Source organism: Apodemus sylvaticus, chromosome 1 (assembly GCF_947179515.1).
Source record: "Apodemus sylvaticus chromosome 1, mApoSyl1.1, whole genome shotgun sequence".
Lineage (NCBI taxonomy): Eukaryota > Metazoa > Chordata > Mammalia > Rodentia > Muridae > Apodemus > Apodemus sylvaticus.
In genome coordinates this window covers 51,149,145-51,162,063 of record NC_067472.1, presented here as the reverse complement: position 1 = coordinate 51,162,063, position 12,919 = coordinate 51,149,145, and the positions used below count along the sequence as shown (strand labels likewise).

The following is a 12,919-nucleotide window of genomic DNA, read 5'->3' as shown; positions in this document are numbered from 1 at the left end:
AAAGGTTATATTCTTCTTGCTTAACTTGCTATTGATGTCCATGTTTACAAACAATTTTATGATTATATCAGGTCCTTCATATACATGCCATATTACTATGGTTAATTATACATACTGAGTCCCAACATAAAAGAAGACTCAATTATATGTTTTTCGTTTCCACAATCAGTAACAGAACTATTCTACCTCAGAAAGTATGAGCCTTTTCCTGAGCCTCTTCATGGCTGACTTCATCTCCTGGTTCCTGAGAGTATAGATCATGGGGTTCAGGACAGGGACAATTATGTTTAGGGTGATTGAGACAGCTCTGTCCATGGGGAGGGCAGTGAAGGGCCTGGCGTAGACATAGATGCAGGGCACAAAGTGCAGGGTGACCACAGTGATGTGGGAGGTGCAGGTGGAGATGGCTTTTCTCTTTCCCTCTCCTGTATGTGACCTCAGCATTGTCAAGATGACGGTGTAGGATACAAGGAGAAGAACAAACCATAGCGTAGTGATCAGGCCATTGTTTGAGATCATCAGGAGCTCGAGAACAAAGGTGTCTGTGCAGGCGAGTTTGAGGACCTGTGGGACATCACAGTAAAAACTATCAACAACATTGGGTCCACAGAAAGGAAGTGGGAGCAAGAGGGAGATCTGAACGATGGAGTGGACAAAGCCGCCCACCCAGGAGGCCGCAATGAGGGCTGTGCACCGCCCCCTACTCATGATGGTCACATAGTGCAGAGGCCTGAAGATGGCCATGTACCGATCAAATGCCATCACAGAGAGAGAGAAAATGTCTGCCCCACCAAGCAGATGGAAGAAAAAGATCTGAGTGAAGCAGCCATTGAAAGAGATGGTCTTTCTTCTTGAGAGAAGGTCCACTAAGACCTTTGGAACAGTAATAGAGGAGAAGCAAATGTCCAAGACCGAGAGGTTGCGAAGCAGGAAGTACATGGGAGTGTGGAGGCGGGATTCCCAAGTCACAGTGACCATGATGGTGATGTTTACCAACACGGTTGTCATATATACAACAGATAGAAAGAAAAATAAGAGTAAGCTCAATTCTTGAGATTGGGTAAGGCCACAAAAAATAAATTCAGTCACCTTGGTGTTATTTCTCAGCTCCATTGAATGGTAGTTCCTCCTCTGTCTACACCTTTGAACGAAATGCTAGTATTATTGAAGCAATAAAGTAAGATTTGCATCCCATAGAGATAGAACATTGCACAGGTATGTAATTGCAGAACATTCTTCAAGAACTTGCTATTATCTAGGAAAATCACTTAATCACTTGATCAACTTTATTATTAGCATAAGTTGTGGTTTAGACTGGACCATTTGTTCTTATAAGCTTCTGGGCTTTCTCCAGCTCTGAAAATCCAAATAGCCCGATTTTACTACATTTTGTTTCTACAGTTTAAAAAGCTACTGAGGGCTCGGTGAGTTGGTTCAGCACATAAGGGTATATTCTGCCAAGTCCAAAGACCTAAGTTTATTTCTCAGAACTTACATGGTGGAAGAAGAGAACAAGTTCCTACAAGTTGCCCTCTGACTTCCATACCTTGCCAGTGTCATGTATGTACTCTCATATATGTGTGCTCTGCCTGTCTCACAACCACTGGAATGAATTGCCACTCTCCAATAACATAAGATGGATCCACATGGATAGAGATTATTATTTTAGGAACCATCACACGTTTAAATACAATGTTTCTTAACATCATTCTGAGGCTCAAGGGGGTAGATTTTATTATGTCACTTTAGTGATACCAAATTCATCACAATAAAAGAAAATAAAAACTCCAAGTTAATATAGAAACTCACTGGAAAAGTAGAAATAAGGCAAATTTCTCCTGGACCTTCATTCCTGGGTCTTTCTACAACCTCCCACCTCCTATTAATTTCAGGACAAACAAATCCAAAACTTATTTATGTAAGGAAGTCCTTCATAACTTTTCCCGAGCACTTCCAAGGGTGAATTTTACCACCTTTGTCTCCCCATTACAATGTAATTTGAGTCCATCACCTTTCTTTCACCTCTTACATGCTACGTCACACAAATGATACCCTTTAAGTTCAAAATTTCATTTTATAGATTCTAATATTTTGGGGGTAAATGACTGGATTTAAAAAACAACAATAAATAGATGACAAAGAATGTCAATAGAGATACTTTTATTCATGTGTTAAGTAGACCTGATCCTTTAATTGCAGGACTTCTTCCTGCAGAAGCCCTTAAGGTCAGCATTGTAGTTTAGGTTTCCACTGCTGTAAGGAGACTCTATAACTAAGGCAACTCTCATAAAGGATATCATTCAGTTGGGGCTGGCTTACTGGTTCTGAGGTTCAGTCCATTATCATCATGGCAGGAAGCATGGCAGCATCCAGACAGGCATGGCTCTGGAGGAGCTGAGAGTTCTGTGTTCTTGTCTGAAGACAAACAGGTAAAAGACTGGCACCCTCTGCAGGCTGCCAGGAGGAGGGACTTAAAGCCCACCCCCACAGTGACAGGTTTCCTCCAACAAGGCCACACCTTCTAAGAGATCCAGTGCCTGGGCAAAGCATATTGAAACCACCACAGTCAGGATTTGGAGAGATGACTCAGAGATTAAGAGCACTTGCTGCATTGCAGAGGACCCAAGTTTAATTTCTAGTATCTAGGCCAGACAGCTCACAACTCCCAGTAACAACAGCTCCAGAGGTCTGATGTCCTCTTCTGGACTCTCTAAACATCTGCACTCATGTGAGCACAGACTGCCTCCACACATACACAGAGCTAAAAAGATAAAACAAAATCTTGAAAAAGAAACCTTTAAGATCAGACACCTTGCTTCGTCTGGCAGGACTGAAGCTGTTCCCTCAGTCCTCTACCACACTGCTCTGCTACAGTATGAGTAGATCTCTTGTCTGAAGACCAACTCTTACTTTTTCTCAAACCCCTGTTCCTTTTCCTCCCCCAAATCTAATATCACTGGAGTGATGTTGACAGTTGGTAAGGTAAATTTTCTTCTTTGCCCTTCCAGTGAAGAAATATCAAATAATGTCTGTTCAAGTTGGGCTTTATAATTTCTGGCATTTTCTCTACTACAGGTGGACATAACGACAGTTACCACATTATTCCTTGACAGCATGCCTATTTTTTTATATTATGATTGCAAGAAATTTTACTTCGTTGTATTTTTTCCGGGTCAGTTGGGACTGAGCAGATCAGTCAGGACTGTTCTAGCTTAAAAATAAAGTATAGAAAGATAGTATTCCTTGATATGCAGAAATTCACCTAGAAAGTGAGTTGTGAAGTCAGCCTTGACTTTCAATTCCTCAACAATGTCTGAGGAGGCCTACAATGGTGACAAAAGGATAAACATGTACTAAGAGAGGAGAGATATATTTACACCTAGCATCTGAATTTGACATAATTACCTGCTACCATCATACAGATATAATTCCTGGCCAGTGCTCAGGTAAGAAGCATGCCTGGGCAAGCTTTGGAAAGCAATGACCTTGAAAAATTATGTAGATAAATAACATGTGTCTACCTGTCTTATCTCTGCAGTAATTGAACCTAAATCTTCAAGCACTCAAGTCAAGTACTCTACCACTAACCTGCAGGCCCAGTCACTAAGAAACTGTTTTACTCATCTTTCTGTCTTGGTAGCAAAGATGAAAGATAAAGGTGTTTTTCCCTCATGCAGACTAGAAAGTATTCTCTGGCCTTGAGAAAACCATGTTTTCCTGGGCTTCTTGCTTGTATTAATTACAGGAAAAAGTCAAGGACTTAAGAACAGGATGAAACTGGTTTCACATTCTCTTTCTTTCTCCTCCTTGCTCTTACCTGGAATGAATCCTTTCCTCCAGTTTCTTTGTAAAGCTGGGAAGTCATAACATGTACTTCATGAAGCTGTGCAAAGAATAAATATGGTAATGTTCGTAAAGTCTCCAGCAGGCAACAGGCTATCAATTAACTTGGATCTTTCCTTTCTTTAGAACACATCATCCTCTTTACCTAACAAGGAAGGACTGCATACAAAGACATTGGCAAAATGTAAAATGCTTCTCTCTCTTTGAGCAGACGTGTTCTTTTTGTTTGAAGGGATTTGTGGGAACTGGTCAAGTGGAACAAGGTCTTGGTTGCTGGATCTGTGTGCTTTGGAATATTGCTGTCTATGGATTAAGTCAAGGAGACTCAGTCAGCCATTGACAAAGTATGCATATAAATTTGCCTCTGAAATGGCCTCAGTTTTAAAAGAGAATTCTGGGGTTTTAAAAGGAGGCAATTATTTTGTAGAGAAAGGTTTCATGATCCCCATGGATCATCCTAAGTCGTAAACTGGAACAAAGCATGCCTTTTTCCCCAATTAATTGTTTTCCTAGCAAACCCTCCTTCTTTGTTTCTATGCTGAACCCAAGTCTGTTGCTCCTTCTCCCGAAGGCATGCCTGACTAGTTATTTCTGCAGCACCTTACTCCCATTATTCACAATTGTTATTCTGTACAACTTATGGTACATCACACTCTGACAGTTCAGTGTCCTTACCTAAATTCTCCAGTGCCCAACTGTGAATGAATACCTTTAAGACCTCAGTGAAGATGATGGAGAGATGCACTGTGTTTACAGGCAAAGGCCTTATGAAGATTTGCCATGGCTGGCTTCAGTGTCATCTCTTTAGCCTTCACCTTGGAAGGGCAGATCTTGGGAGTCACATCTTTGTGACTTCCCTTCCTATCTTTCTTCCTAACCCAAACTTGCCATGGGCACTGTTTTATGAACCCTAAACTTAATAAGAAAATTAGCAAAGGGAATTTGCATGTGAGTATTGAAATAGAATGGACATTATTCAGAGTACCATGGCCCCAGTGGGAGTTATTAGAGACTTTCTAAGTCTTTCTTGCAAATCACACATGTGGACCCATGTAAAAGTATCCACAATTTTATTCTCCAAATAATTTTTTATTGTTTGTTCTGTGATAATTTCACACATGCATTCTGATTACTCTTACACTCACCACCTCTAGTCTCCCTCCATCTTGTCAACTGCCCTTTCTTCCTACTAGTCCCTTGTGGCCCACTGAGTTTAACCATAGTTTTCTGTGTAACCATGAGTGTGCAATTATCCAGTAGAAGCTGGTTTGCTCACGGCTGGTTTGCTCTTCAGTTGGGTATGCAACTGAAGACAATGACTGCCCCTTTTCTAGAACCCATTACTAGCCAACAGTTCAGAAGGGATGGGTCAGGTCCCATGAGCCCCTCCTAAATATATGGCCATTTGATTACAGGCTCAGTCTTGTGCAGGCCCAGAGCAGACAGCTGTATCTGCTATAGGGTCACGATTGGAATGGCTATGTCATGCCAAGAGGATAGTATTTCATATCCTTTCTCCAGATCCTCTGGTGTTTATGTTGTCCTTCTTTCTTCCATGATGTCCTGTGAGCTTTTGAGAGGGAAGGTAGTATGAATGTTCTGTCTGGGGTGGAGCACTCACCCATCACTTATTCTCAGTAGCTTGAACAGCCATAAGTCTCTGCACTTAGTTCAACTCATGACAAAAAGAAGCTTCTCTATATCTGGCTGTAGTATTTGTTTATGTGTATAAATAAAAATATTTAGAAGGCAGTTTCAATGTTAACAGGATTATGGCACTCTAGCCCCATCAAGCCCTGGGTTTTTGACAAGGTTTACAACACCAGGCCTGATTTTTTTCATGTGGAGCAGACTATTAGAAAGAATGATAAATCTGCACTGTTTTTTTCCCCTTTTTTTCAAGACGGGGTTTCTCTGTGTAGCCCTGGATGTCCTGGAACTCTCTCTGTAGACCAGGCTGGCCTTGAATTCAGAAATCCGCCTGCCTCTGCCTTCCAAGTGCTGGGACTAAAGGTGTGTGCCACCACCGCCCAGCCTGCACTGTTCTTTTTTGGGGGGGGCGCGGGGCAGTGGCTTTCTGAGAATAGTTGGTTATTCACCACAACAGTCATGTTGCTAGTGCACCAGTAGGGTCATCTTTCCTGGTTGTTAGTATCATATGTCATAGAGTTCAAAGTTGAGTAAGTCTGTTGATGCACCACCTTTTGACAATGTGAAAACTAGAGAGTGTGGAGAACTTCACAGCTCTATTCCTGTCTGATTTCTCTATTATCTTGCAACAAAAGTGTTTTATGCCTTTAGCAGTAGAATCTTATCATCTAGTAGACCATGATGAAGAATGATAAATCTGTACTGTTTTCTGGGGTGGAGGTGGGGTGGGCAGTGGCTCTCTGAGAAACAGATTCTAAGGAGGTATGCCACCTGGCACTGAATATTTTTATAACTCATAGCTTCCAGAAGCACTATTATCTAGTCATGAATGATATTTCCCATCTCCCTTTTTTAAACTAACATATTTTAATTGGCTCATGAAGTAGTAAGTTTCCATATGGCTGTCCTAGTTTCATCTTTCTTTCTGTTATAAAACATCCTAAGCAAAAGCAACTTAATGGAGGAAAGGGTTTATTCAGCTAATGGTTCCAGGTCACTGTCCATCATTGAGAACTTTGATAGTAGGCCAACTTGCTATTCCATATAGCAGTACCTCATAAAGGAATGTACTCATAGCCAAAGAAGTGTAGCAGTAGCCCATGGAATATTTTATTTGATAGGTGGCAGGCTTATCTTCAGATAGCTTTTTTATAGACTTTAGGACATCCTGCCTAGGGAGTGGTTATGCCCACAATGGGATGGACTCTGTTATATCAGGTAGCAATCAAGACACTCTCCAATAGACATGTACACAGGACAATTTGTTTTAAGCAGTTTTTCAATTGAGATTGACTTCCCAACATTTCTAAGCTTTTTCAAGTTGAAAGTTAAAGCTAATCAGGACAGCTGTTTTTCAAATTCTTTAAAGACTGTGGAAGGCACAAACCTATGCATTCTTCTGTTCTTTGACTTTTTGAGAAAGATTTGTCTTTTAGAATCCAATGTCATAGGATCACTCATTTCTTATGAGGACAAAGGTACAATTTATTTGTGTGTGTGCACAGGGAAAAATCATTCTAGCCATTTTAATCACGTTTCTCTTCAATGAATATTGGTATATAAGAAGATACACAATGTATACTTTGTGGGAAATTTCTTTGTGGAGGCCATCAGGAAAAATATTTAACAAAATTCATGAAGGGAAAGGAATTTAAGAAAGTTTCAAGGATGAGTCAGAGTCCTGAGATTGTTGAGGGCTCAGGCTTAAACAAGACTTATAAATCACCCACTTCAATGCTCAGGGACCACTAAAGAGAAGGCCACAGAAGGAATGTAAGAACTGGACAATGGAAAGAGTGCTGCAAAATGCTGTCTCCTGGACATGACTCAGCTGTCACACCATGAACTCACAACATTATGGTCAACCTGCATAAGACCTGTTCAAGATAGGGCCTGTGAATATTGTTACTGGGGTATGGGGAAATCACATTCTTGGTGTTGTTGCTGCTAGTAAGTTTGTCTTGCTCAAATAAGTGACTCCACCTATACTCATATATGCAACCCTAATCAAACTTGGTCGGTTATAAAAGAGAAGGCATGAAAGTAGGAGGAACTATTCTTGGGAAGAAGGAATTTGTAGGAGTGGGAGGGAAGAAAGGATAATGTATATATGTGATTTTATGAAAGTCCTGTACACATACACACACACACACACACATCTCTCTCTATATATATACGTACACATAGGACTCTGATGTATACATGAGCGCGCACACACACACACACACACACACACAGATATGTATGAAAACTGGAAACAAAAGAGAAAGGCTAAGAATCATTGTCCTGTGACTTTAAGTCTTGGCTGCAAGTTGCTCTGTCTTATGAGAGTCAGGAAGGACCACAGATGGGCATTATCTACTAGAACCTTCTTGACTAAATCTTATGCATTATATCAATTTGGTACTTTGTAAGAAAAGTTGTTCAATGTGCTTTTATTTCCACAATGAGCCCTCCCCCTTGAGATTTCTTACCCCACCCCCTTGATTTTGAATGACTAAAGAAGACAGAGGGTGGAATTTGAAGCAAGCACAGAGGGAGGAAGATTGTCTTTACATGTCCACAGCTGAAATCCTTCCTTTGGTGTAGGGGTGAATTCTAAAAAAAAAAATTAAATGTTATTTGTAAATGACTGTCTTAGTCAGGGTTTCTATTCCTGCACAAACATCATGACCACGAAGCAAGTTGGGGAGGAAAGGGTTTATTCAACTTCCACTTCCACATTGCTGTTCTCACCAAAGGAAGTCAGGACTGGAACTCACACAGGGCAGGAAGCAGGTGTTGATGCAGAGGCTATGGAGAGATATTACTGGCTTGCCTCCTTTGCCTTGCTCAGCTTGCATTTTATGGAATCCAAGACTACCAGCCCAGGGATGGTGCCACCCACAATGAGCCCTCCCCCCCCTTGATCACTAATTTGAGAAAAATGCTTTACAGCTGGATCTCATGGAGGCACTTCCTCAGCTGAGACTCCTTTCTTTGTGATAACTCCAGCTTGTGTCAACTTGACATAAAAAACCAACGGGTACACTGACTTTACATACAGCATGTTTCTTTTTATTGATATTTTTATTAAAATATGCCTTTGTGCTAGAAGATACTTCTTAGCTGTTTTATTGTTTGTTTTCATTTTGAACTGTGATGAACTGTCTTGGATAGTCTACTAATAATCAGACAAAATCCACACTTCTATTTCACTTTTAAAAGTCCTGGAAGGGGCTGGCAAGATGGCTCACTCAGTAAGATATTTGCCTCCCAAGTATGAGGACTTAAGTTTGATCTTCAGAATCCATGTGAGGTGGGGTGCAGGCTGTAACCCCAGAGACCAGAAGATCCCAGTAGCTCACAGATCTAGCAGCCACTGATCTAGCAGAATAGGGTGAGCTTCAAGTTAGTGAGAGGCATGTTTTAGTGAATAAGGTTGATGGCTCTGAGGATTGACCCCAGAAGTTGTTCTTTGACCCCTTGCCCCACACAGCTCTTTGGAAAAACAGAAAAAACATATGAGGGAAAAGGAATGTTGTAGTTGGAATGCAGTGACATCATAGATTTGTTACAGGTATGTCCACAAATTGCCTGTGTAACTCCAAGGTAATTTTAGTGGACAAATCAGTTGAGTGGAATGAAGGATAGGAAATAACTGGATTAGATAGAGGCTTTTGTTTTTTGAGACAAAGTTTCTCTGTATAGTCCTGACTGTCCTGGAACTAGCGCTGTAGACCAGGCTGGCCTTGAACTGACAACTTCATCTGCCTCTGCCTCCAGGGTGTTGGGATTATAAGGCACAGGGCCACCAGATTTTTTTTTTAACACATGTGCGCTCGCGCGCGCATGCGCGCGTGTTAACACACACACACACACACACACACAATTTAACCCAATTTAAATCATCCCTTCTCTTTTCACTAATTGATAAATAATTTTATAACACTGCATTCATGCAAAATCATTTTTAAAAATTGATCAATATTCAGAGACTAAGCCACCAACCAAAGAGCATGCATGGACTTGTTTGTGGCCCCTGGCACATATGTAGCAGAGGACTGCATTGTCTGGCCTCAGTGGAAGAGTATGTACCTAATTCTGTAGAGACTTGATGCCCCAAGGAAGGGGAATGTTGTTAGGTGTGTGTGTGTGTGTGTGTGTGTGTGCTAAGGGGATTAGGTGGAAAGAGGTGAGTGAGTGAAGGAGCATCCTCTCAGAGGCAAAGGGGAGGAAGATGGAGGAAGAATTCTGGCAGGGGGTACCAGGAAAAGGGGCAGCATTTGGAATGTAAATAAATAAAATAATTAAAAATTAAAAATATAATTGATCAATGTGTGTATGCATATTTAGGGATTCAAGGATAGCTAACAGGGAACATTGAATGCTTGATTCACATTGGCAGCCATGCTGACTTTTATAACTACCATCTTCATGACACTGGCCATACTTCCTTCTCTGATAAGATTGTGGACAGTAGTGCTGTTCTGAATCAGAGGTGGTGATTAAAGCAAGGGAAGGGTTGGCAGGAGAGCAACAGATCACAGCAGAGTAGTACTTATGGGATTGATTTCAATTCTTTTGCACAGACTTTCCCCCTGCACACAAGTCAGGTTGTACAGATTGTCTGGTCTCATCTCTTCATTTTATTTCCATATTCTCTCTATGGATTTGCATGTTTGTATCATAGAAGGCATATGGTGACATCTATATCACAGAAGATATATAGAGCCAGCTTTCTCTTATTCCTAGAGTAGCAGATGCAGAGAACTGAGTCAGCCTTAGTCTTCTGGACTTCATCAGATGGTTCACCCAAGCTTGTTGCTCTCAGAAGGCCCCAGCCTTCTCTGTAGTCTCTTCATGGCTGACTTCATCTCTTGATTCCTGAGAGTGTAGATCATGGGATTTAGCATGGGTGTAATGACCGTGTTATTGATAGATATGGCTGTGTCCATGGGCAGGGTAGTGAAGGGCCGGCAATAGATGTAAACACAGGGCACAAAGTGGAGAGTCACCACCATGATGTGAGAGGTGCAGGTGGAGAGAGCCTTGTTCCGTCCCTCCCCAGAATGGGATCTGAGCATAACCAGAATGATGGTATAGGAGCCTAGGAGCAGGAAGAACCACAGCAGGGTTACCAGCCCATTGTTGGAGATCATGAGAAGTTCAAGGGCAAAGGTATCAGTGCAGGCCAGCTTCACCACCTGGGGTACATCACAGTAAAAGGCATCCAACGTGTTGGGGCCACAGAAGGGGAGTGGAAGCATTAGAATTATCTGGACAATTGAATGTAAACCACCACCCACCCAGGAGGCCACCACCAAGGCCATCCATACTTCTCTCCTCATAATGGTTACATAGTGCAGGGGTTTAGCAATTGCAAGGTACCTGTCATAGGCCATCACAGAGAGGAAGAAAATGTCTGCCCCACCAGCAAAGTGGAAGAAAAAGATTTGTGTCAAGCAACCATTGTAGGAGATGGTCTTCCTTTCTGATAAAAGATCCACCAGGAACTTGGGGACTGTGATAGATGAAAAAACAATATCTAGAATGGATTTGTTCCTCAAGAGGAAGTACATAGGAGTGTGGAGGCGGGACTCTGAGGTGATGGTAACTACGATGAGGGTGTTTCCCAGCACAGTTGTTACATACACAAGAAAGAAGACTGAGAACAAAAAGAACTCCAGTTCTCGGAAGCGAGTAAGTGCCAGGAAGACGAATTCCTTCACATTGGTGTGGTTTATCTGGCCCATGGCTGGGATAGGCTTCTGTCACATCTACCTGGGAGGAGATAGGTTAAGGGAGGGGGATGGTAGCATAATGCTGAAGTGACATTTGTTATATACATCACTGTGTGACTAGGCTTTCTAAAGTACTCAACTGGTGATGACTATGTAGGAAAACTCAACCCAAGTCTTCAATTTTTGGTTTAGAAATTCCTTATACAGATGATCTCTGATTTGTAGGGAGAACTATCATAGTTTTAGCCTGGATGCTGGGTAGGGAGAGATTCACATGATGTGGTCATTTACCTATGATTTGTTCTCTGTCTTGTAGGAATAGCTTCTTTACATAGAGGCTTTTCTGAATATTTCATCAATGACTTTCAGAAGCCTGCAATTTCATCTTGATCTTCACCTTAAAGTCTACGTGGTCTGCAGACTGGCTATGATTTTCTTTGAAGCTTAGAGCAGTGCATGACTTGGTTACATTTACACAATTGCTGTCAGTAAATGGCAAGCCAAGGACTCAAATTCAAATAATTCTCCTTGATCGATTTTGGTTAAGCTCCTCTGAGCATTCCCCCTGTGCTTTCTTCTAGAGACCAGTTTCAACAAACAACCTGCTAAGTCTGTTTAGTGAGATTCCCCCCTAATCTTGGTGTCAAAGTCTTCCTTTTTCATCTCTAATACTAAAATCCTTGTTTCTGAGTGCTTGGCCTATTTGTAGCAAGAGTTCCTTTTGGCCAGCTTAGTGAGATTCATCCTGGTCTCATGTCCCCTTTTAGTATTTTCTTTAATTTCCACTGATCCTCTCCCAACACCCACCCATCCTTACTGTATCTTGAGTTGAGCTCAAATGTTCTTTCTCTAATTCTCTACCCCCTTAACAGTCTCCAGAGGTTTTGTGACTACAGTTCCACTCTTCCAGATAGAAATCTGAGAATTATTTTAGATTGTCAGAGTCCTGATGGGTAGATAAAGTGTAAGCTATTAGTTAAGCAGCCTGACTATTGAACTCTTATCTCCCGACTTACAGGGAGGAAGAGTCAGGCTTGTATAAATAATGTTCTTTAGCAAACTGGGAACCTTCATCTCACCGTGGTGGAGTCACAGTGTCCTTGGAAGACTGAGGACCAGCAGTGGATGTTCAGGGCTGTTTAGTGATCAGTCAATGGTCAGAAGAAGTAATCATTAGAGCGTCACAGAAGACCAGAGGTGGCTCAGTCCAGCGCTCCTCACTACAGGAATAAAAAGAGAAAGTTGTTAATTTGACCAGAATGAGACTATGAATTAGTAAAAGAGAAATTTAGCCAGATTCTTTGATGTATATTCTAGAGACTTTGTATTATTTCTATATGATAGAAAAACACATAGCTTTTGTTTCCAAATCAGAAATAAGCCACTAGAGAATAAAACCATCTTCAATAAGACTATCTGCATTTCATAAGAAAATTGTATCTCAGAAAATTCTAAAATAATTCAAACATCTCAGATGACCAAATTCCACTTCAGGAGTCAAGGTACACAGTTGGCATTTGAAGCAGTTGAATCAACTGTTAAAAAAAAAAAGACAGTAAAATAAAGATGAAGATAAAGTTAAAAAATAATAAAACATTTTTAACTCAAAATAAAAGCATACTAGAGGATTTTATGAACAATAAATTGCTTTTTTTTCAAGATCACTTCAGAATTGGGTGAATTATAATGTCTTTATCTGAGAA

The 12,919-nt window shown here is 41.1% G+C and overlaps 3 protein-coding genes across 4 annotated transcripts in view; all 3 read right to left on the bottom strand.

The window, feature by feature from the left end:
- The window catches only part of Dtx4 (deltex E3 ubiquitin ligase 4), an 852,074-nt gene that overhangs the window by 393,053 nt on the left and 446,102 nt on the right, over positions 1–12,919 (bottom strand). The window lies entirely within an intron of this gene.
- Positions 178–1,113, bottom strand: LOC127689886 (olfactory receptor 4D11-like). Its single transcript, XM_052189443.1, has one exon. The coding sequence runs from the start codon at positions 1,111–1,113 to the stop codon at positions 178–180; it is 936 nt and encodes a 311-aa protein (XP_052045403.1).
- Positions 10,284–11,228, bottom strand: LOC127689798 (olfactory receptor 4D6). The gene has a single exon (XM_052189386.1). It carries the CDS (start codon positions 11,226–11,228, stop codon positions 10,284–10,286), a length of 945 nt encoding a protein of 314 aa, XP_052045346.1.